Source organism: Perognathus longimembris, chromosome 7, assembly GCF_023159225.1.
Source record: "Perognathus longimembris pacificus isolate PPM17 chromosome 7, ASM2315922v1, whole genome shotgun sequence".
In the NCBI taxonomy this organism is placed as follows: Eukaryota; Metazoa; Chordata; class Mammalia; order Rodentia; family Heteromyidae; genus Perognathus; species Perognathus longimembris.
The window spans coordinates 1,363,908-1,387,102 of NC_063167.1; the positions used below are offsets into that span (position 1 = coordinate 1,363,908).

A 23,195-nucleotide genomic window follows, 5' to 3' on the forward strand; every position below is an offset into this window, starting at 1 on the left:
CCGCCAGCTCTGCCATTGGGCTATGGGCTCTGCCCCCAGCTCTTCCCCCAGCTCTGCCCCTTGGGCTCTGCCCCCAGCTCTGCCCCTTGGGCTATGGCTCTGCCCCAGCTCTGCCCCTTGGGCTATGGGCTCTGCCCCCAGCTCTGCCATTGGGCTCTGCCCCCAGCTCTGCCATTGGGCTCTGCCCCCAGCTCTGCCCCTTGGGCTATGGGCTCTGCCCCCAGCTCTGCCATTGGGCTCTGCCCCCAGCTCTGCCATTGGGCTCTGCCCCCAGCTCTGCCCCTTGGGCTATGGGCTCTGCCCCCAGCTCTGCCATTGGGCTCTGCCCCCAGCTCTGCCCCTTGGCTCTGCCCCAGCTCTGCCCCTCGGGCTCTGCCCCAGCCTTTCCTGGCTCCATACTTTCTGAACAGCGTCTGGCTTTCTGCCGGTGCAGCCTGCGCCGGGTCCTGCTGTCCACCTCTTCTCCGTGGCTGGAGTGACAGACCTGCACCGCCGTATCCACCTTCCTCTGGATTTGGGTCTTGGAAACTGTTTTGCCCAGGCTAGCCTTGAACTTCTGTCCTTTTGATCTCTACCTCACCAAGTAACTAGGATTCCAGGCGTGAGTCACCAGCGCCCAGCCTCAATTTCACCTTGTTCAAGCACAGGATCCAGTGTTTGTGAACGAGTTCACAGATGTGTGCAAACAGCCTTCGGGCCCCTCCTCCCCCTCACTGCCGAAGCCCTGTAACTTCCCCTCCCAGCCGTCTGGGCAGCTCTGCCCCGGTGGAGGCTGGCGGAGGCTCCAAGGGGAGACAGAGGAGGCTCTGCTTCAGCGCTAGGCACCTGGACCTCAGCTTCCTAACTTACAGTCAGTCCCCGGTGCATCGAACGCCGCGGCCCCTCGGCCACACGGCGCTGCCGTCCTGGGGGCCCCCCTGGCCCCGGGGGACGGCCCACCCCACCGGAGTGACCCGCACCCCCCGTGTGGGCGGCGATTCGCCACGCTGCCGGTGTCCGCCTCCCGGGCCGCGCGGCTCCCGATCGCTTTACAGCAGAAACGCGGTGTCCGTGTTATGCTTTGAAGCAGTGAAGAAACACGTTTACAGCCTCAGATCTTTATGGTTTGGAAGACCAAATATTCCGCCCGCATTGCCGGCCAACGGGGTGATTTAGATTCTAGAAAACCCCATCTTGTTACAACAGCGAGAGTGTCCTGGGAGGAAAGGCTCCCAAATCACTCCAAGATGTTCTGAGCCCCGGGTCTCCCGCTCTGTGCGGAAAACACACTCGTGTTCCTGGGCTTGGAGTCAAAACACACAGAAAGGGATATTTTTAGACGAGTGCACTGGAGCGGAACCACCCGTCCCCCGCGCCCGTGGAGGGGAAGGCAGGGCCGCGGGCCCGGCTGGCGCTCGCGGGGCCCGTGTCCTCCTGGCGGAGCCGGAGCGGCTCTGCTGCGGTCGCGGCCGCCCGTGAGGTCTGTGCACCTGCTGGGGCTGAGGGCCTGCTCCCGGCCTGCTCCCCGGCCTGCTCCCGGGCCTGCTCCCCGGCCTGCTCCCGCCTGCTCCCCGGCCTGCTCCCGGGCCTGCTCCCGGGCCTGCTCCCCGGCCTGCTCCCGGCCTGCTCCCCGGCCTGCTCCCCGGCCTGCTCCGGCCTGCTCCCCGGCCTGCTCCCGGCCTGCTCCCGGCCTGCTCCCGGGCCTGCTCCCGGGCCTGCTCCCCGGCCTGCTCCCGGGCCTGCTCCCCGGCCTGCTCCCGGGCCTGCTCCCCGGCCTGCTCCCCGGCCTGCTCTCGGGCCTGCTCCCGGGCCTGCTCCCCGTCCTCCCGGGCCTGCTCCCCCGGCCTGCTCCCGGGCCTGCTCCCCGGCCTGCTCCCGGGCCTGCTCCCGGGCCTGCTCCCCGGCCTGCTCCCCGGCCTCGCCCCGGTCCCCCGTCCCCGGTCCCCGTCCCCGGGGGGCTGCCGCGTGGGGAACGGCTCGTCCAGGAACACACAGGGGGCACGCGGCGCCACCCAATCTTGTCCTCAGGTCCCTAAACACCCCCTGCCGCCGCCGCAGAGACGGCGGGCCCCACGCCGCGGAGGCGCCGGGCTCGGGACGTGCCCGCTGCGGCGGCCCCCGAGCTGCTGGCTGGACCCAGGTCCCCACGCGCAGCCCCGGGCGAGCTCCGGTCCCCGGCAGGACACAGGGCACGCGGCCACCAGAGCACGCTCCAGCCTCGGGTCTGTGCCGGGCCCCGGGGGCGGGCCCCCGCCTCCCCCCCCCGGAGAGGGTAGGGGGGCATCCGGGAGGAGTGGCCAGTTCCGGGGGGCCTGGGCCGTGGGGGGTGGTCGGCCCCCGTCCTCGCGGCGTCAGGGGCAGGTGGCCCGCCGGCCGGGGACCGGCCACCTCAGCCCTGGAGGCCGATGTCCCAGAAGGAGGGGTCGCGGGGGCCGGGCCGTCCGAGGTCGGCAGGGTCGCTGACCCCGTGTCTCCCTTCCCTTGGCAATGCTTTGGTGTCCGAACTGTCCACGTTCCAGGGAAAGGGTCCTTTGGGATTACAGCCCACCCTGCTGACCTCAGTTTCCCTCAGGTGCCTGTCTAGAGACCCTCTCTCCAAACTCAGCTCCGTCCTGAGGGGACGGGGCCAGGACTCCCGCCCTGCTCTCCAGCCCACCCAGGTCCTGTGTGATCCTGGGGGCCGGTCATGCGGACCACGGTTTGCTGCTCGTCTCCTGTGCTGGAGGTCGCTGACCAGGCACTCCTCCGGGGGAGGCCATGTCTGGACCGCTCCGCCGGCTCTGAGCAGCGCACCCTGACCTGCGATTGTGCTCCTTGGGGAACGGACTGGGCCCCAAAGCCCCCGGGGTGGGAGGCCCCCACCCGCACTGCCCTCCAGGGGTGGGAGCCCCCCCCGTGTCGCTCCCCAGGGACAGCCACGCCGTGTCCCGTGTCACTCCAGGGACAGCCACGCCGTGTCCCGTGTCACTCCATGGACAGCCACACCGTGTCCCGTGTCACTCCAGGGACAGCCACGCGCGTGTCCCGTGTCACTCCATGGACAGCCACGCTGTGTCCCGTGTCACCCCATGGACAGCCACGCTGTGTCCCGTGTCACTCCCCAGGGACAGCCACGCCGTGTCCCGTGTCACTGCAGGGACAGCCACGCTGTGTCCAGTGTCACTGCAGGGACAGCCACGCTGTGTCCCGTGTCACTCCAGGGACAGCCACGCCGTGTCCCGTGTCACTGCAGGGGACAGCCACGCTGTGTCCAGTGTCACTGCAGGGACAGCCACGCTGTGTCCCGTGTCACTGCAGGGACAGCCACGCTGTGTCCCGTGTCACCCCATGGACAGCCACGCTGTGTCCCGTGTCACTCCAGGGACAGCCACGCTGTGTCCCGTGTCACTCCATGGACAGCCACGCTGTGTCCCGTGTCACTCCATGGACAGCCACGCTGTGTCCCGTGTCACTCCATGGACAGCCACGCTGTGTCCCGTGTCACTCCATGGACAGCCACGCTGTGTCCCGTGTCACTCCATGGACAGCCACGCTGTGTCCCGTGTCACTCCAGGGACAGCCACGCCGTGTCCAGTGTCACTCCCCGGGGACAGTCTCCCCCACCTGGCCTGACCCTCAGGATGGAGGTGTCAACCCTGGAGCGATTTTCCTCTGAAAACACGCCTGTTGTTTGTGCTACTCTGATCTCAGCGCTGCTTGTTTGTCCTTTCTGGTGTTGCAGAGCCCTGGTGAGCAGGCTCGGTGCTCTCGTGATGAGTGTGTGGAGGGCAGGGACCGTCTCTCCCGGGCACTCGGCCGATGGGCACAGGGGCTGCGGATGTTTCCGGAGCCCCTGTGGGGCTGCCCCACTCCCGCAGCAGCAGCTCTCTCTGCACAGGAGCCTCTGGTTCCGGGGCCCTGTGCAGACTTCAGCGGACAGCGGTGGCCCGTGGGCCTGGCCCCTGCGTGAGTCTCAAGCGGGGCCTCGTGGGGACATTCACGCGGAGAGGGTAAGCCTGTGCCACGGGAAGTGGGCGTGCTGAAGGGGAGGGTGGCGTGTGTAAGAGCACGCACGGGGTGGGCGAGGTGACATGGCCACGCGGCGCGTGCTGACCCCTGCGCAGGCACTGAGCGCGGAGGCGGAGGGGACGGGGGGGGGGGGGGACAGGGGGCGGGAGGGCAGGAGGGGCCTGCGGTGGGGACTGGCGGTGAGCACGGGGGGTGGGGTGGGGGGGAGGCGTCCTCGGGAGCCGCCCTGAGATCTTGGAGGGGCGCACTGGGCCGCGGAGGGGTGGCCCCGGGACCCGGGAGGACGCTCCGGGAAGAAGAGCACCGTCCTGAGCGGGGCGGGCCCCGGGGGAGGGCAGCGCGCGGGGCTGGGCTGTGGCGCGGGCGTCTCTGCGCCCCGCACGGCCCTCCTGGGCCCCGGCATCGCCCTCGGGAGCGCAGGCCCCGTGCAGGCCGGGCCAGGCCGGGGAGCCAGGCAGGGCTCGGGGCCCGGGCGTGGCGGGGGGGGGAGAAGGTGGGGTCTCTTCGCTCGGTCGACAGGAGGGGGGTCGGGAGGACACCCAGTGGCCAGGGCTCCAGGGCCCGGCGTGGCGGGGGGGGGGGGAGAAGGTGGGGTCTCTTCGCGTCGGGTCGACAGGAGGGGGGTCGGGAGGACACCGGGCGGCCAGGGCTCCGGGGGGAGAAGGTGGGGTCTCCTCGCTCGGCTCGACAGGAGGGGGGTCGGAGGACACCGGGCGGCCAGTTTTCGGAGCGGGTCAGATGCACAGACGACGAGAGGCCGGAGGCGTCCACACACCGCACGGAGAACGCGCCTGTCGTGGGAGCCCGCGGGGGCCCAGGCCCGAGCGGAGGGCCCCCTGGGACTTGTCACGTGCCCCGCGTCGCCCACCTGCCATGGCAGTCCGTGCTTATTGGCCATTTTCCTCCCTCCAGGGCCCAGCCCAAGCTGGAGCCCCGGGCTCAGATCTGAGGCTCTCAGACGGGAGCCCCCGATCGCAGCGTGGCGGTGCCGCCCCGGGGCCCGGCGCTGCCCGCCGGCGGGCTCCCCGCGCTGCCCGCGGCCGCCGGTCTCCGTGGGGGCAGGACACGCCCGGAGAGAGCGCGACAGCAGGTGGACCGGGCGTGGCGGCTCCTCGGCCACAGCTCGGCTTGGAAAGCCCTTGGCAAAACGACGTTCTTCCCCCAGTTGCGCTTCCCTCGCCGGTTGGGGGGCCGCTGCGGGGCTTTGAGGCAAAGGGAGGAAAAGCAAAGCGCAGGGAGGCCAGAGAGCGCGGTGGACGCGGAGCCAGGCGGCACCGCCCCTCCCCGCCAGCTCCTTCTCAGAAGCTCCACACCCAGCAGGGGACCCCAGGTCGGGGTGGGGGAGGGGGCGGGAAGTGCTGGTTAAAAATGGGGACTCTACCTTTCCAAGCTCAGGGTCTTTGATCCCCACAAGAGCTCCCCAAAGGGGCCATGGTTCCGGAAACCGTACTGGGGGAACAGTGACCCAGGAGACGGGGACAAGGGGACAGGCGTGGTGGCTCATGTCTGTGGTCCCAGCTACTCAAGAGGCGGACGTAGGAGGATATCGGTTCAAGGTCAGACTGGGTAAGAAGTTAGTACAACCTTATCTTAAGGACCAGCCAGGCGCCGTGGTGTCTGCCTGGGCTGCCGGTACCGGGAGGATTCTGGCCTGGGGCAAACACTTGAGATCCGATGTAAACAGCAAAGCTAAACAACTAAGAGGTCTGAGGACAGGGGTCAAGGGGTGGAGCGCCTGCCCAGCACGCACAAGGCTGTGGGTTCACACTCCACCGCTCCTCCCTTGCCCCCCAAAAAGAGCAGAGGGAAAAAGAAGCTGAAGAGGCCCCTTAGGAAGAGGAGGACAGAGCCAGGGAAGCAGCGGTGTTGGGGTGTTTGCTGGGCACCCCCGCCAGGCCGGGCCGGGGCGGGGCCTGGCTGGGGCAAGGCCGCCTCCCTGGGCTGAGGTGGGACCGCCCAGAGGCTTAGCCACCAGGACCCCGGAAACATAAAAGGCCGGGGGTCTTTCACGCCTGATGATTTTCAGGTAGGAAAGAACGACGAACCCCACCTCGCCGGTCGTGAAACGCAATCGCGGGCGGGCGGCCGGGCCGCCTGTGATCTCCGGGCCGGTGTCGTGCGAAGGCGCTGGCCACGGCCCGCGAGGCCTCGGCTTTCAGGAAACCGGACCCACGCGGTGGGTATCGGATGAGCGGCTAATGGCGGAAAGGAAGCGAAGAGCATGCCCGGGCCTCTGTTTTATGGCCGCTCTTGAAGTCAGCGCCGGGGCTGGTAACCCAACGCCGGCCTCGCCGACGTGGGGTCGGGGTGATCGAAAGCCCGGGCAAACGTGGCGGCTCGGCCCGAGCAGCTGCACCCCCGCCCGGCTCCCCGGGGAGGGCGCTCCGGGGCCACCCCCGCGCCGGGCACCCCGGCCGCCCACGCCGCTGCCCGCTGCCCGCTGCCGCTGCCCGCTGCCCCTGCCCGCTGCCCGCTGCCCGCTGCCCCTGCCCGCTGCCCGGGGGGAGCTCCAGGGCTGGGCTCGTCCCCAGGCCTCCCGGGGGGCTGGGGTTTCCTCGCTCCTTGGATGCGGCCGCCTCGAGGTGGATGGCTCCTTGGGCCAGTGGGGTTCTTCGGGCTCTGGGGTTCCCCCTCCAGGCTGGGGGGGGGCGGGGTGCATGCACACACACATGTGCACGCGCACACACGCACACACACACACACACACGGGGGACTGCGCCAAGCAGCCCCGGAGGCCGGAGCGAAGCCTGGGGCGCGTTCCCCCCCCCCCAGCCCTCACCCCACCCCCCACCCCGACCTCCGGCCTCTCGCCCGGGCCCTGCCCAGTCCCGGGGAGCACCGGGAAGAGCCGGAACCTGCCCCCGTGCCTGCCTCTCGCCACGCAGGTTGAGGAGGCGTGGCTCCTGCATGGTCATCTTGGCCATCTTGACACGGCCGGTGCGGACCACCCTGGGGCCCTTCCCAAAGGCCTAGAAGTCTCGGTGTCGTGGGGGGGAATTTTAGGCTGCAGCCATGAAGGCCTGGGAGGGCTGGCTGAGGGGCCTGGCTGTCCCTTTCCCCCCCACCCCGGGCCTGGGAGGGCTGCTACCACCCCCCTCCAGGGCCTGGGAGGGCTGGCTGAGGGGCCTGGCTGTCCCTTTCCCCCCCACCCCGGGCTTGGGAGGGCTGCTACCACACCCCCCCGCCTGGTAGGGCTGGCTGAGGGGCCTCGCTGTCCCTCCCCCCTTGTCCGCTGCTGTGGCACCACCTTGAACGCGGCATGTCACTTGGGGTGCAGGGGAGAGGGGCGGGCCTCACCACACCCACCTGTGAAGGGACCGAATCTCATTGGAGGTGAAGGGTGGAGGGAAGTGTCACAGGACGGACGATTTCTCCGGGGGTTGGGGAGGAAGGGATGGGTGGCGGGACTCTGCGGTCGCAGTGGGAGGTCAGTCTGGAGGGACACGTGGGGGGCACTGCCCCTTCCTGCCCGGCACCCCGGCATCGCCCTGGTGCTTGAATCCAGGCCGGGGACCGTGCGCCGCCCTCACGGGTCAAATCAGAGCACTCATGTTTACATCCCTGCCTTGTGTGTTCGCCTGCGCCCCGGAACTCCACCCGGGGCGGGGAGCAGGCTGGCGCGGGCGACGGGCACCCCCAGTGAGACGGGAAGGGGGGGAGGGAGTGAGGACACCGCTTGGAAGCAGCGTGTCGCCCCCGCCCCCGCCCCGCCCCTCCTCCACGAGCTCATTCCCCATCGTGGCCGGCTCCCGGCCTGAACCAGACCTTCACGAGCGGCACGGCCGGGCCCCGAGATTCGTGGGGTAAGAACAGGGGCCTCGCGCCACCTCATTCCCATTCCATTGATCATCTCCGCCCCCTTTCCACACCGGGCTCAGGCCAGTGACACTGAGATGGGCCTGCCGGAAACATGCCCGCAGTAAGGTGTGCCCAGGTGGGGTCCCGGGGCCTGACAAGGGGTCCCCCTGCCCACGAGAGCCCTAGGCTGGCCATGTGGGGCCCCGCTGCGTGGAGGGGAGGACCGGCTTCAGGATTCCCTCTCACCGCAAGGCGCAGGTCCTGCAGCAAAGATCCAGGGGCGCGTGCGTCCGGGCAGAGGTCCGGGGGGCGGGGGGGGTGCGGCCCGTGGGAACCTGGCTGCCTCCCGGGACGCCCTGGGTGCCAGCTTCTCTTGCGGCCCGCCCACCCGGGGCAGGGGGGACAATGGCGCTCAGGGGCTTCCTGGGTGCTGGGACTGGGGCCCCGGCTGGGTGCGGCGGGGGGCCCAGGGCAGAGGCCGGGCGGGCCGGGGATGGGCGGGCGCACTCCCCACCCTGCGGCTGGCTGAGCGGGGGCCTCCACGTGTCCACGCCGCCCTTCACAGCCAGGGGGCCCCGATCCCTCATCCCCGCCCCCCGCTCGTGGGCTCCAGACGTGTCGTGTGCCGCGCATTTCCATGGACCCGCTCCTGCCACCCGGGAGCACAGCGTCCCGTGGCCAGTGTCCGCTCCGTGGGCTGGAGGGGAGCGAGAGGCTGGTGACGCCGCCGAGGAAGCCGCCCGCACGTGCACCTCGGGGCCGCAGAGCCCCCCGCGCCCACGCTCCGTGGCGGGGCCGCGTGGCTGCAGCCCAGGCTCCGAGGTCAGCGCGCCTTCGCTTCTTACCGGCACTCCCGTTCCTACGCTGGCGCCGAGCGGCCATTCTCGCCCGTTCCCAATGAACCCCCAGAAAGCCAGAAGTGGGGGCTGAGGCTCGAGCGGTAGAGCGCCAGCTTCGAGAGAAAGAGACACAGGGCGGTGCCCGGGCCCTGAGTTCGAGGCTTGGTACGGAGAGATATGCATAAAGGGCAGCGTGCTGGCCTGGCACGGAGCCTTGCTGCATCCCCAGCCCTGGAAGATAAACAGTCGCGGCCGGCGCCCCGGTGCCCCACGCGCGCCCCGGGGGCTCGCGCTGCCCGCCGGCCCTGCGCGCCCGTTGGGGCTGCCGCGTAGCATGCACTCTGGGGCTCCTGCCGCCTCTCGGCGTGGATGGCATCGATCCCCGGGCTGCCCTGTGAAGGCGGAAGCAACGTCCCCGACAGAGACACGCGGAGAGCCGGGGCCTCCCTCCCCTCTGTCCACGCCCTTCTCTTCGCATGCGTGAGCGGCGAGTGGATGTTTCTGTTTTCCAGGTGTGTTTTGGGGGGCGGGGGGCGGTCCTAACAACCTCTAAACATCGGTGCGGCGGTACAGACAGAGGCGCAGGCGGGACGGCGCAGGTTCCCGCTCGTCCCAAGTGTCTACCGTGGCGCCTCGCTTTGCTTCTCTACACTCCTTCAGCTGCTCCTCAATTCCTAGTCTCATCAGGGCACCCGGGACAGAGAAAGGGTGGCCGTCCGTCTGAGGGCGTCAGGGGTGGGCCTGCGCTCTTGTGCCTCCACGGGCTGTAGGGGTGGTCCTTGTGCGGGCCCCTCCTTGCCCTCCCTGCTGCGAGTTCTGCCTTTCTCAGTGTTGGGTCCCTGGGTCCCCGTCATCCACATTGCTTCCTTCGGTTCCTGCCTTTGATTCACTGGAGTGCCTCATTGATTCATGGAGTGTCTCCTTTGATTCACTGGATTCCCTCCTTTGATTCACTGGATTCCCTCCTTTGATTCACTGGAGTGCCTCCTTTGATTCACTGGAGTGCCTCCGTTGGTTCACTGGAGTGCCTCCGTTGATTCATGGAGTGCCTCCTTTGGTTCACTGGAGTGTCTCCTTTGGTTCACTGGAGTGCCTCCGTTGGTTCACTGGAGTGCCTCCGTTGGTTCACTGGAGTGCCTCCCTTGGTTCACTGGAGTGCCCCCTTTGATTCACTGGAGTGCCTCCGTCATTGATTCACTGGAGTGCCTCCTTTGATTCACTGGAGTGCCTCCGTCATTGATTCACTGGAGTGCCTCCTTTGGTTCACTGGAGTGCCTCCGTTGGTTCACTGGAGTGCCTCCGTTGATTCACTGGAGTGTCTCCTTTGGTTCACTGGAGTGCCTCCGTTGGTTCACTGGAGTGCCTCCGTTGATTCATGGAGTGCCTCCTTTGGTTCACTGGATTCCCTCCTTTGGCTCACTGGATTCCCTCCTTTGGTTCACTGGATTCCTCCTTTGGTTCACTGGATTCCCTCCTTTGGTTCACTGGATTCCCTCCGTTGATTCACTGGAGTACTGACTGATTCACTGGAGTACTGACTGATTCACTGGAGTGCCTCCCTTGGTTCACTGGAGTGCCTCCCTTGGTTCACTGGAGTGCCTCCCTTGGTTCACTGGAGTGCCTCCCTTGGTTCACTGGAGTGCCTCCCTTGGTTCACTGGAGTGCCTCCCTTGGTTCACTGCAGTGCCTCCGTTGGTTCACTGGAGTGCCTCCCTTGGTTCACTGGAGTGCCTCCCTTGGTTCACTGGAGTGCCTCCCTTGGTTCACTGGAGTGCCTCCCTTGGTTCACTGGAGTGCCTCCCTTGGTAGCTTTGGAGAAAGGGCCATGGTGGGTACGTTTTTTTGCAAGCTCTTGGTCCTGGAGGCCACCCCCGCTCTGTCATCGCTGCCTGGCTGCGTCTGTGGACTGCAGATGGTGACGTGGAAGTCCCTCCTCGCAAGTTGGGAGATAGCTGCTCTGTTGTCTTCAAGTTTCTGGTTGCTCTGAGGTCGGATGCCATTTTTATTCCCCGTCCTCCGTATGTGGCCTGCTTTCCTCCCCCTCGAGCAGCTTCCAGGCCTTTCCGCCCTGACACGCCATGGTGCTGCTCCCCGCTGTGCTGAGTACCCATTCCTTGGGCTCAGTACTGCTCCTCGGCTCTTTCCCCATCTTCTTGTTCTCCCTGTCAGCAACTGATCTCTTCTATTTTTAAATTTAACCTCATTTCCTTTCTCTCCAGGAATGCCCCCAGGTGTGTGGGGCAGGCGAGGCCCAGGCTGGTCTGGGGGGGTGGAGGCGTGGCCCAGGCTGGTCTGGGGGGGTGGAGGCGTGGCCCAGGCTGGTCTGGGGGGTGGAGGCGTGGCCCAGGCTGGTCTGGGGGGGTGGAGGCGTGGCCCAGGCTGGGCTGGGGGGGTGGAGGCGTGGCCCAGGCTGGTCTGGGTGGGTGGAGGCGTGGCCCAGGCTTGTCTGGGGGGTGGAGGCGTGGCCCAGGCTGGTCTGGGGGGGTGGAGGCGTGGCCCAGGCTGGTCTGGGGGGGTGGAGGCGTGGCCCAGGCTGGTCTGGGGGGGTGGAGGCGTGGCCCAGGCTGGTCTGGGGGGTGGAGGCGTGGCCCAGGCTGGGCTGGGGGGGTGGAGGCGTGGCCCAGGCTGGTCTGGGGGGGTGGAGGCGTGGCCCAGGCTGGTCTGGGGGGGTGGAGGCGTGGCCCAGGCTGGTCTGGGGGGGTGGAGGCGTGGCCCAGGCTGGTCTGGGGGGTGGAGGCGTGGCCCAGGCTGGTCTGGGGGGGTGGAGGCGTGGCCCAGGCTGGGCTGGGGGGGGTGGAGGCGTGGCCCAGGCTGGTCTGGGGGGGTGGAGGCGTGGCCCAGGCTGGGCTGGGGGGGTGGAGGCGTGGCCCAGGCTGGGCTGGGGGGGTGGAGGCGTGGCCCAGGCTGGGCTGGGGGGGTGGAGGCGTGGCCCAGGCTGGTCTGGGGGGGTGGAGGCGTGGCCCAGGCTGGTCTGGGGGGGTGGAGGCGTGGCCCAGGCTGGGCTGGGGGGGTGGAGGCGTGGCCCAGGCTGGGCTGGGGGGGTGGAGGCGTGGCCCAGGCTGGGCTGGGGGGGTGGAGGCGTGGCCCAGGCTGGGCTGGGGGGGTGGAGGCGTGGCCCAGGCTGGGCTGGGGGGGTGGAGGCGTGGCCCAGGCTGGTCTGGGGGGGTGGAGGCGTGGCCCAGGCTGGGCTGGGGGGGTGGAGGCGTGGCCCAGGCTGGGCTGGGGGGGGTGGAGGCGTGGCCCAGGCTGGGCTGGGGGGGTGGAGGCGTGGCCCAGGCTGGGCTGGGGGGGTGGAGGCGTGGCCCAGGCTGGTCTGGGGGGGTGGAGGCGTGGCCCAGGCTGGTCTGGGGGGGGTGGAGGCGTGGCCCAGGCTGGTCTGGGGGGGTGGAGGCGTGGCCCAGGCTGGTCTGGGGGGGTGGAGGCGTGGCCCAGGCTGAGCTGGGGGGGTGGAGGCGTGGCTCAGGCTGGTGGGGGTGGAGGCGTGGCCCAGGCTGGGCTGGGGGTGGAGGCGTGGCCCAGGCTGGGCTGGGGGGGTGGAGGCGTGGCCCAGGCTTGTCTGGGGGTGTGGAGGCGTGGCCCAGGCTGGTCTGGGGGGGTGGAGGCATGGCCCAGGCTGGGGTGGGGTGGAGGAGTGGCTCAGGCTGATCTGGGGGGGTGGAGGCGTGGCCCAGGCTGGTCTGGGGGGGTGGAGGCGTGGCCGTGGCTGGTCTGGGGGGGTGGAGGCGCGGCCCAGGTTGGGCTGGGGTGGAGGCGTGGCTCACGCTGGTGGGAGGTCGAGGTGCAGCCCAGGTTGGGCTGAGCGGGACAGGGGGGGCCCAGGCTGGGCAGCGGCTCTCCCTCCGGTCTTCCAGGCCCGGGGCAGTTCCTTCAGCTCTGCACCTCAGTCTTCCGTCTCTAACACAGGCCTGCTGCACTGGGGTTCCTCAGGGTCTAAACGAAGCCCATTCATGGCGAGGGAAGCACTTTAAATGGCTCTCCTTTCAGAGGCATCCCGAGCTTAGAAAGACCTGGAAAGAGAGGCTCCGGAGGAGCCTTGGTCCTTCCATGCCCGTGGGCCCCTGGGCTCCAGAGAGCACGCTAGCTTGGGGGTCCCTGCTTCTGTAGCGCGGTCCTGCCCGGCCTCATCCCTGGGGGAGCCCCAGCCTCCTGCCTGGGCCTCTCCTTTGGGGCCTCGGTTGCCCGAGGCGGGCTGTGTCTGGGATCCTGCACGGAGCCCGTTCCGAGTGTCACGGTGCGGGAAGGCCTGGGAGGAGGCGAGGTTCTCCTCCAAGTGCCGAGTGGCCTTGGCAAGCCACCCTTGTGCTGGCTCAGCGTCCTCCAGCTGTGACGGGGGAGACCCACCGGCGCTGCCCTCGCCCCGGCTTCTGGGGTGGGGCCGTCGGGCACATTCGTGCCGAGGCCCCTCCCGGCCCAGAGGCCCCGGTGTGGACCGGCTCCTCCTCCATGAGCCCCCAGCTCCACGCTGACCACAAAGCCTCGATGAGACACATCTGATCTATGCTCCCCACCCCCACCCCGTCCTGCCGCCACCAGAGCCACCTAGACGGGAGGCCACGGTGGCTCCCGGGCTCCTCGGCCCCTCCAAGCCTTGGCTGGGCGCCAGCCTCAAAGGGCTCTGATTTATCGTCGTCTAAACAACCTGCAGATGTGGCCGCGTCTGCTGGCTGCTGCTGATTAAAGCGCCCCAGGCCCCGCCTCACCTGGACCGGCCCTGTCCGCGCTGAGGTGCTCTCGAGGCTGGAGTCTGGGGTGGGGTCCGTCGTGGGCCAGGGCCAGGCGCTCCCCTGGGGCTGTCCGCGAGGAGGCCCCGCCTGGCCCTGGGCCGAGCCTGGGCCCCCCGCCACGCGCACGCAGGGCACCGGGGCGGCACGCAGACTTTGACAGCGAGTGCGAGCGCATCCCGGGGGGGAGCGTGCAAAGGAAGAGCACGTCCGTGCGTGTGCGTGCGTGCCTGCGTGTGTCTGGCACCCACGGGAGGTTGCCCCCCCCCCCCGCGGGCGGTCGAGGGCAGCTCTCCCCGGTGGGTGCAGGAGGCCCTGCGGGGTCTTCCTGTCCCCAGCTTTGCTCCGGACACAGACGTCACCCACGGGACAATGGCCTAAGTGCCTGTCACTTAAAAACCGTAGGACTTTCCTTCTCTGAGCACGCCTCAGGAATCCGGGCCTGAGTCACCACTGCTCCACAGCGCCCCAGAACAGGGGGCTGGGGCTCACCCCCGGGCTCCTCTGTGCTCCCTGCACCTCACCGAGGGGACTCGGGGTGTCCTGTGGGGGCTTCCGGCCTGGAGGTCACAGGTGCTCCCTGACGGGTGGGCTTTCCACTCAGCCAGGAGATGGGATCCCGGCTCCAAAATCCCCTGCCAGCCTCCCTGCCCCGGCCAGGGCGTGGCACGCAGCGGCAAGAGAAGACACGCTAGAGGGCCGGGCCTGCCAGCCGGCCGGAGCGGCCTGCCGTGTGAAGAGCGGGATAACTACCTGAGTGGCACGTGGCCTCTGTGCACATGTGTGTGTGCGCAGCGTGTGTGTGAATGTGTGTACACATGTGTGTATGCATGTGAGTGTGTACATATGTGTGCATACAGTGTGTGCATATGTGCATGCGTATGAGTATGCGTGTACACATGTGTGCATGCATGCAAGTGCATGAGTATTTGCATGCAGTGTGTGTATGTGTGCATGCACGTGTGTACACACGTGCATGCATGTGACTGGGTGGGTACACATGTGTGTATGCAGGTGAGCATGTGTACATGTGTGTGCATACAGAGTGTGCATATGTGTACACATGTGTGCATGCATGTGAGTACGTGTGTACACGTGTGTGCGTGCAGCGTGTGCACGTGTGTATGCATGTGTACATGCATGTGCATGCATGTGTATATACATGTGTGCAAGCAGCATGTGTGCACACGTGTGTGCATGTAGTGTGTATGCATGTATGAGTGCTTTGTACATGTGTACACATGCGCACATGCATGTGTGTGCATGTGTACACATGTGTACATGCATGTGTGTGAGTGTGTACGCATGTGTGCGTGTGTGCATGTGTACACCTGGGTGCGTGTGTGTGAGTGCATGTGTACACATGTATGCAGGCGTGTATATGTACACATGTGCACATGCATGTGAGTGTGTGTGTACGTGTGCATGTCATGTGTGTGCATGTGTTGTTTGTACATGTGTGTATTGTATGTGTGAGTGTGCGTGTGTGCCCATGTGTCCATGCATGTGAGTGCATGTGTGTATGCATGCAGTGTGTGTGCATGTGTACACATGTGTGCATGCATGCAGCAGCTGCACACATATGTGTGCATGCACTGTGTGCATATGCGTACACATATTGCATGCATGTGAGCATGTGTGTACACATATGTGCATACATGTGTGTACACATGTTTTGCATGCATGTGTGCACGTGTCCATGTGTCCATGCATGTGTGTGCGTGCATCGGTGAGTGTGTATGTGTGTGCATGTGTACATACGTGTGCATGCATGTGTGTGTGTGCATGTGTGTATGTGTGCATGTGTGCATGTTTACACTGTGCATGTGTGTGGGTGCGTCTGTACACATGTGTGCATGGATGTGAGTGCGTGTGTGTATACATACGTGCATGCATGTGAGTGTGTACATATGTGTGTATGCAGTGTGTGCCTGTGTGTGCATGGTTGCATGTGTGCATGTGTGTACACACATGTGTGCATGTGTGTGCATGTGTTTGTGCATGTGTGTACACTTGTGTGCGTGCATGTGAGGTGGGGACGTGTTCTCACAGTGCCATCCTGTGGTGGAGAACTGTGTGTCAGGGTTCTGCATGCGTGTGCCTGGGTGATGGCGTGTGTGTGAATACGTGCATATAGATGTCTTGTGCATGCTGGTATGCACACACATGTGCATTGGAGGGTGTGTTCGTGTACGGTGTGCAAATTAGTGTGTCCGTGTGAGGGTTTTGCATCCATGGCGTGTTACACAGCCATGTCACTGTGCACATGTGTGTTTGTATGTGCACACACTTTGGTGCAGGTGGCACGTGGCCTCTCCCGAGGGACCTCACGTGCAGTCTTGGCAGGACGGAGGCCCCGTGGCTGGGGTGAGAGGCCCCCCCTCCGGCCGAGGCCCGGCGTCTCAAACCCTGAGCACTGCATGGGAGGTGCAGCCGGGGTGTGTTCTGAGGGTGTGGTCTCTGCAGCCGGGGTGTGTTCTGAGGGTGTGGTCTCTGCAGCCGGGGTGTGTTCTGAGGGTGTGGTCTCTGCAGCCGGGGTGTGTTCTGAGGGTGTGGTCTCTGCAGCCGGGGTGTGTTCTGAGGGTGTGGTCTCTGCAGCCGGGGTGTGTTCTGAGGGTGTGGTCTCTGCAGCCGGGGTGTGTTCTGAGGGTGTGGTCTCTGCAGCCGGGGTGTGTTCTGAGGGTGTGGTCTCTGCAGCCGGGGTGTGTTCTGAGGGTGTGGTCTCTTGCTCCCACCGGGTACGGCGGGCCCGGCTTTCCCGGCACGAGGCCCCGGCTTCCTGGTGACCACCTGGGTCTCCTGGGCCGCCCTGGGGTTCCAGGACGTGGGCAGCAGCGGGGTGTGGCATAGCGGCCCGGAGAGGACGGGGCCGCTCCCGGCGCCCATCCCCCGCGGGAGCGTGGCCTGCGGGGCGCGGTCCCCCGGCCCCCCGGTCCCCAGCCTTGTCCTCGTCGGGACTCGCCCTGCGTGGGCTGGCCAGGGGCGGCTCCGGGCCTGTCCTCCCCAGCGCGGGTGTGGGGGAGACGCCCCGGTCCCCTCGCTCCGCCGCGCACGGCGTCAGATCCGCAGACCCGGGCGCGGGCCGCACCCCGACGCCCCTCCCCCGACGCCCCTCCCCCGACGCCCCTCCCCGACGCCCCTCCCCCGACGCCCCTCCCCGACGCCCCTCCCCGACGCCCCTCCCCGACGCCCCTCCCCCGACGCCCCTCCCCCGACGCCCCTCCCCCGACGCCCCTCCCCGACGCCCCTCCCCCGACGCCCCTCCCCGACGCCCCTCCCCCGACACCCCTCCCCGACGCCCCTCCCCCGACGCCCCTCCCCCGACGCCCCTCCCCGACGCCCCTCCCCCGACGCCCCTCCCCGACGCCCCTCCCCGACGCCCCTCCCCGACGCCCCTCCCCCGACACCCCTCCCCCGCAGTCGCTGTGCAGAGGGACAGGTGTAAGCGAGGACGAGGAGACGCGGGGCCGGCCTGTGGGCGGGGGGGGGGGGGGCGCGGAGGGGGGGCTCCCTTCCGCGGAGGAGCACGGTGGCGCTCGTGGCCGCCGGGCTCAGGGCAGCCCGCCCCGTCTCGGGGCCCGCGGGGCTCAGGGCAGCCCGCCCCGTCTCATGGCCGCCCCGTCTCAGGGCAGCCCGCCCCGTCTCAGGGCCGCCCCGTCTCGGGGCCCGCGGGGCTCAGGGCAGCCCGCCCCGTCTCAGGGCCGCCCCGTCTCGGGGCCCGCGGGCTCAGGGCAGCCCGCCCCGTCTCACGGCCGCCCCGTCTCGGGGCCGCGGGGCTCAGGGCAGCCCGCCCCGTCTCGGGGCCCGCGGGGCTCAGGGCAGCCCGCCCCGTCTCACGGCCGCCCCGTCTCGGGGCCCGCGGGGCTCAGGGCAGCCCGCCCCGTCTCACGGCCGCCCCGTCTCGGGGCCGCGGGGCTCAGGGCAGCCCGCCCCGTCTCGGGGCCCGCGGGGCTCAGGGCAGCCCGCCCCGTCTCGGGGCCCGCGGGGCCGTGCCGCGGAGAGCCGGGTGCCGCCGTGGCGGCCGGGGCGCTGGCGCGGGGCGCCGGGTGGACGGATTAGCCGGAACGAGGTGGAAACGCACGGAGCCCTGATTTACGACCTGCGAGGTTTCGCGGACGGAGCCGCGCTTTCCCGGGGCCGCGTTCTGGGGGGGGGGGGGGGCGGCGGGGCGCAGGGGGCGAGGGGGGTCCCGCCGCTGCCCTCGGGGCTCATCCGTGGCCCCTGCGCCCGGGGCCCCTCCAGACCTTGACGCAGGAAGCTTAATGGCATAGAATTTACAAAGAGCAAGCGGTCCTTCGTTGCCTGGCTGTGAAGCAGCGCTGCCCTTGCTTAATTTTAGTAGCTAATAAAATACCGCGCCTGCAGTTAACTGCTTCTGGCCCGCGCCCTGCGATCGCGGCTGTTCGGAGGGAATAGTTTATGAACTGTTATATATCGCACTACGGTTTTTAAGCTCTGCTGTGACATATTTCTCTGAGGATTTATTAGGATTTTTTTATTTAAACCAATATATTAAATTGGGGGAGAAAAAGTAATCTTAGGTAAAATTCAAATATTAGCAAAACATAACACGGACTCAACCTCTGTCGTTTGAAGTTCTCCCTCCCACCTGCGTCCCCGGCCCTGCCCTCCCCTCCCGGCCCTGCCCGCGCCTCCCCCTCCCCCTCCCCACGGTCACCGTAAACACGGCATCCTTCGGGCCACGCGCCTCCCGGGGCTGGGGCAGGGCTGGGGCAGGGCTGGGGCGGGGCCGGCCGGCGGCCCTCTGGGCTGGGGCAGGGCTGGGGCAGGGCTGGGGCAGGGCCAGGGCGGGGCCGGCCGGCTGCCCTCTGGGCTGGGGTGGGCGACAGAGCTCCCCAGCCCAGCTCCGGGCTCCCCGCTCACGGTTCAAACCGGGAGGCCAAGGAGCCAGGTGACAAAGGCGCCGCGGCCCCCGCCCTGCTCCCACGCCGGGGGAGTCTGGTTTCGGGGGGCGAGCGTAAAGATGAAAGGCAGGCACCTGAGGATGGGGAAAGGCCGGGACGAGAGGGGGGGCCCGGCCGCAACCTTCCCGGTCCCTAGCTCGGCATCCCCCTGGGGCCGACAGGAGAAGCTCACGGCAGGTGCTGGAGGGCGGACGGCCCCGCCCCTGGCTGCAAGGGCGTCGCCCAGGAGAGCGTCTGCTGCCTTTCTGCAGCCGCCGGGCGCTGGGCGGCTCCACTGGGCCCTGGGAGGGGCGAGGCTCCTGGTCAGGTCCAGGGCTCGGCGCCCGCGAGGAGGCCGCCCCCCGCCGGGTGCCAGCCGGCGAGCCGCGGGCAGCGAGCCCGTCCGTGGGCCTTCGGGCTCTGAGCGAGCGTCAGCAGCGTGGGCCCCACGCCCCGCGCCCATCCACCGCCGAGTTTTATCGCCTCCTTTTGCTCCCTGCCTCCCGGCCTGCTCTGCGCGGTGGGGGGGGGGGGCGGATGGACGCTCTGGCTTGGGGCTGGGCTGCCAGTGGGCACCGAGGGGCCACCCCTGGGCTGGGGCGACCTTCTAGGAGCTCTGCAGGCCGGAGGGCTCCAGGGACCCCACGACTGCCCACGTAGGTGGCCGGGGGGAAAGGCCCCCTCCCCATTCTTGGTCCCCATCCCTGGGCCGGTGGCCTCAGGACCTGCAGGCCGGGAAGCCCGCCTCCTGCCCTCTGTGCCCGCGTGGGGGGGGGCTGGGACTGGGCTTGAACGCAGGGTCTGGGCACTGTCCCCCACCTTTCTCGCTCCAGGCTAATGTTCTCGCGTTGGAGCCATTGCTCCACTCCGGGCTGTGCTGCAGTTGATTGGAGGTGAGGGTCTCACGGCTGCTCCTGCCCGGGTCCTCAGTGCTCAGCAGCTAGGATGACGGTGTGAGCCACCGGTGCCCAGCATGGCGGGGCGGGGGGGGGGTGGAAATGGCATTTTGCAGGTGTAAAGACTTAAGCGGAGGCCCCATTGGATTGGGGGGGCTCTGAATCTGCTGGCAAGTGTCCTTGTGCTGCGAGAGGAGGAGGCACAGAGGTGGTGCTGATGAATGGGGAGTGGGGGGCCCCGGGCAGCCTCCGGGAATCCTGGGGTGCGTGGCTCTAGACACAGGTCAGCTGCCCCTTATCTGACACATGTCACTCTGGAAGTCTTCCCACTCACTTCCCGTGTCTCGTTGCGGAAGCGGGGTGGACGATTGCCCTGCGCGTGGGGTGGCACGCCGGAGCCCCGGGCTGGCCCGGGGCGGGGGACACCGGTGAGCCGCCCCTGGGCACTGGTGGCTGGGCAGACGGGGAGGAAAGGCAGGGAGGCCTGAAGGGGCAGCTGCAGGGCCCGGGAGGGCGGGGGGGGGGGCGGGAGGGCGGGAGGGGCCGGCCCGAGATCTCCGCGGCCTGGGGGTGATAGGAGGGGGGGTGGGGCGGCTCGCGCACACCTGACCACCTGAGAGGAATCCCCTTACCTTCTAAAGTGCCCGGCCAGGCACTCCCCAGGCCCAAGGGACTCCCCCAAATCTCAGTAAATGCCCCCTTTTGTTTGGGGCAGGGCCTGGGGCGGGCTTGGGTTTCCTTTGAGCCGGGCTCCCGTCCTCCCTCGGAGGTAAGCGGAGCCTTCTAAGATCTATTTTGGGTCACCTCTGAGCTAAAAAATACTTCTGGGATGATAAAAGCCCCTTGGTGAGGCATTTAATGCCATCTTCAAAGGCAGGCTCGGATGGAAACAGAATCTGCCACCCCGGCCGGCAGGGCGGCGGGCGTGCGGGCGGGCGGGAGGGAGGGAGGGCGGCGGGAGGGCGGGCCCGGGTGTAATCACAGGCCCTCAGCGCCGCTGGGGGAAGATCGATCTGAGCAACTGTCAGCTGGAATTCCAACTTGGGGAGCAGCCCGAGGGCCCCGAGGTGTCATCTGGGATTAGCGACTTCCCAGAGAAATCATGGCAGCCGTGGAAAAAAAAAAATAGTGCGCTTGGCGGGTCCTGCCCGCTCCTCCAAGCTGCCCGCTGCCATTTCCAGAAACCTCGGGGCTGCGGAGACGGAGGGCAGGGGGCTGGGCGGGCGCTGGGGCCTTTGCCAGCCGGGGGGGGGCGGGGAGGGGGGGACTCGGGGGCTGAGGGTCTGGGTGGGGATATCTGTCATCCCAGGATGAAGGCAGGTCACGGAGGAAGAGTTCCTAGGCCCCCACCATTCCCACCGCAGACCGTGCCCCCCGCCCCCCCCCCACATCCGGAATGCCGTCCATGGTCAAGCACGTCAGAAAGAGCGGAGCAGCGGGCCGCGTGCAGCACAGCGGAGATGGCAGCCGTGTCAGAGCCATATGGAGGCCATTACTGGCCCCGGGGAAGCTAGGTTGGGGCTCCAGTGTCCCAGGTGACAGCCCGGGCCATGGAGGGTGTGGGGAGGGCAGGGGGGAGAGGAGAGGTGGGGGGGGCCTGGGGGGAGGGCTGGGCACTCATGGAGTTCCTGGTGTGGCCCCCAGCTGGACAGAGACGAGGGCTGAGAGGACAGGAACTGTCCATGCTGGGCGGCGGGAGGCCCCGGCGCTGCAGAAGCACAGGCTCCGGTGCGGGAGGCGGGCTGAGCGCGGGGTGCACCAGGTCCCCCCCAGCTCTCCCTCCTGGCTCCCTCTCCCCTGCCCGCACCTCTCCTCACCTCCTCACCGGCTTCCCGACCCACCCACCTCTCCTTACACCTCCACCCGCTCTCCCCTTTCCCTCCCTTGCTCCCATGACCCTCACCCCCCCCCCCAGCCATGGCGCTCAGATATTTGGCCTGAAGGCCTGTGCTGAGGAGAAGAATGGCCCGGGGCAGGCCAACAGGGAGCTGTGGAGAGGCCCGGCCTTCCTTTCCTTGCCATTCCTTGTCACAAAGCCCAAGCACGTGGCTGGACGTCACTCTGTCCCCCCCCGCCCCCCCACTCTTCCCCGTGGGCCCCCCAGCTTGCCTGCAGCTAAAGCACTGTGCTCCTTCCACCTGCAGGCCACGCGCTGGGCTGCGCAGCCTTTGCGTCTGTGTCTCCCGGAGTGAGATCAAGATGAGAGAACGCATGGTTAAGGCGGGTGAGAGCTTGCAAACCGCCCCCGACGGAGGGCAACTAGGACGGACAGACAATCAAAAGCAGCTTGGAGTAAGGAACCAGAGGAACCGGGCCCAGGAGAAGCGCAGACTCCGAAAAGGGAATTTGGAATCGGGGTGGCTCTGCCTCTAGATGCACCCACCGGTTCTGAAGACCCGTCATCTCCAGGCCTTAAAGGGGGCCACCAACAGATGGGTGAAATGGAGAGGGAAGCGCTGTGACAAGAGACCTTTGTCACTGTCAGGGCCATTGGACAAATGTTGCCTTTATCTGATTCTCTGCTTTCTTGCCAGTCTCTGTGTCTGTCTCTCCTGGGTCACACATCCTAAACACTTGAGAATCAAAGAAGAAAACCTCTCTCTTGAAGATCATAAATAAGATCCTTTGCCTTCTAAGATTCCACAACTAGTGAGCAGGCAGAATCCCAGTGACAATATAATAACGTCTCTTAAGACTTACATGAAATGACTTCCTATCTAGAATTCTATAGACAGCAAAAAGGAAATTTCAAGAAAGATGAAAGCAAATTCTAGGTAACAATATCTGAGAACTTGTCCTTACTAAACCTTGAAATTTTTACTAGAAAGCAAATGACTCATGGAAAGGCTTAGAGATCGCTGACCGGTTAAAGTAGACTTCAAACATCTATACAGCCAAGTGCTGGTGGCTCACGCCTAGAATCTTAGTTATTCAGGAGGCTGAGATCTGAGGATCATAACTTGAAGCCATGGCATTCAGGCACGAAAGCCTACGAAACTCTTATCTCCAATTAACCACCCCAAATGCCAGACATGGAGCCTGTTGCTCAAGTGGTAGAGCCTTGGCCCTGAGTGAAAAAGTTCACTCACCCATACACAGCACCCATACCCCGAGTTCAAGACCAAGGGTCAGCACAAGCACACACTCACACACCACACACACAATTAAGGTATATGTGTGTGTGTGTGTGTATGGTATATAAATTAGAGATATAAAATGGAAATAAATGTTCTTATATTTGCATTTTCTGAAGGGAGATTAAAACCACCATATAGTATTACGTTTTAGAAAGAGAAGGATTCATGATAGAATCTCTATGGTCATGCCTTAATGAGCATAAATATACATATAACTGATATTTATATTAACAATGGGGCGGTGTAATTAAAAATAGATTCAACCTGAAACAAGCAGACAAAGATAAGAAGAGAATCATAGACTATTTAGGTTGAATAGAAAGTAAATAGATATAGTTAAACCCAGATGTATTATTCATTCATTACACTAATGTAAATAGATCAACTTATTTAACTGAAGGATAAGGACGGTCATACTCAGTGACAACCAACTTCAAATTAATTCTTTTTGTAAAAGTCATACAAACAAAATCCAGGCACATATTGCTTGAAAAAGTTACCCTCTAAGTATAAGGTGCAGACAAGATGAACTACCAGTTTAAGAAAGGCTGCATTCGAATGTTGGATGGCCTAGAAGACTGCAAGTGAGACTACAATCAAGACACCTGCACACCCATGTCCATTTCAGCACTATTTACAGTAGCCAAGTCATGGAACAGGCCCAGACGTCCTTACAACAGACACACGGGTCGAGAAAATATCACACACACACACACACATACACACACACATACACACAACTGTCAAGAGGAACAAAATTATGTCATTTGGAGATAATTGGATGAATCTGGAAAAAGTCTACTGAGTGAAGTCGGCCCGGGCACGTGTCTCCTCCCACAGGACCATCATCCACCTGAAATACAATGCCCCAGGTGGAGGAACACGCAGAGGGGCGTGAGATGATCAAACCTCG

General features: G+C 65.9%; 1 protein-coding gene across 1 annotated transcript; it reads right to left on the reverse strand.

Annotated features, from left to right (window-relative positions):
* Nucleotides 1-4,941: 4,941 nt before the first annotated feature.
* Nucleotides 4,942-16,193, reverse strand: LOC125354428 (collagen alpha-1(I) chain-like). Its single transcript, XM_048350003.1, has 8 exons — nt 15,754-16,193; nt 12,775-12,988; nt 9,180-9,344; nt 8,843-9,016; nt 8,032-8,588; nt 6,280-6,580; nt 6,038-6,182; nt 4,942-5,189 (listed from the first exon to the last, which is right to left on the reverse strand). The coding sequence occupies exons 1-8, from the start codon at nt 16,191-16,193 to the stop codon at nt 4,942-4,944; spliced, it is 2,244 nt and encodes a 747-aa protein (XP_048205960.1).
* Between the last annotated feature and the right edge of the window lie 7,002 nt (nt 16,194-23,195).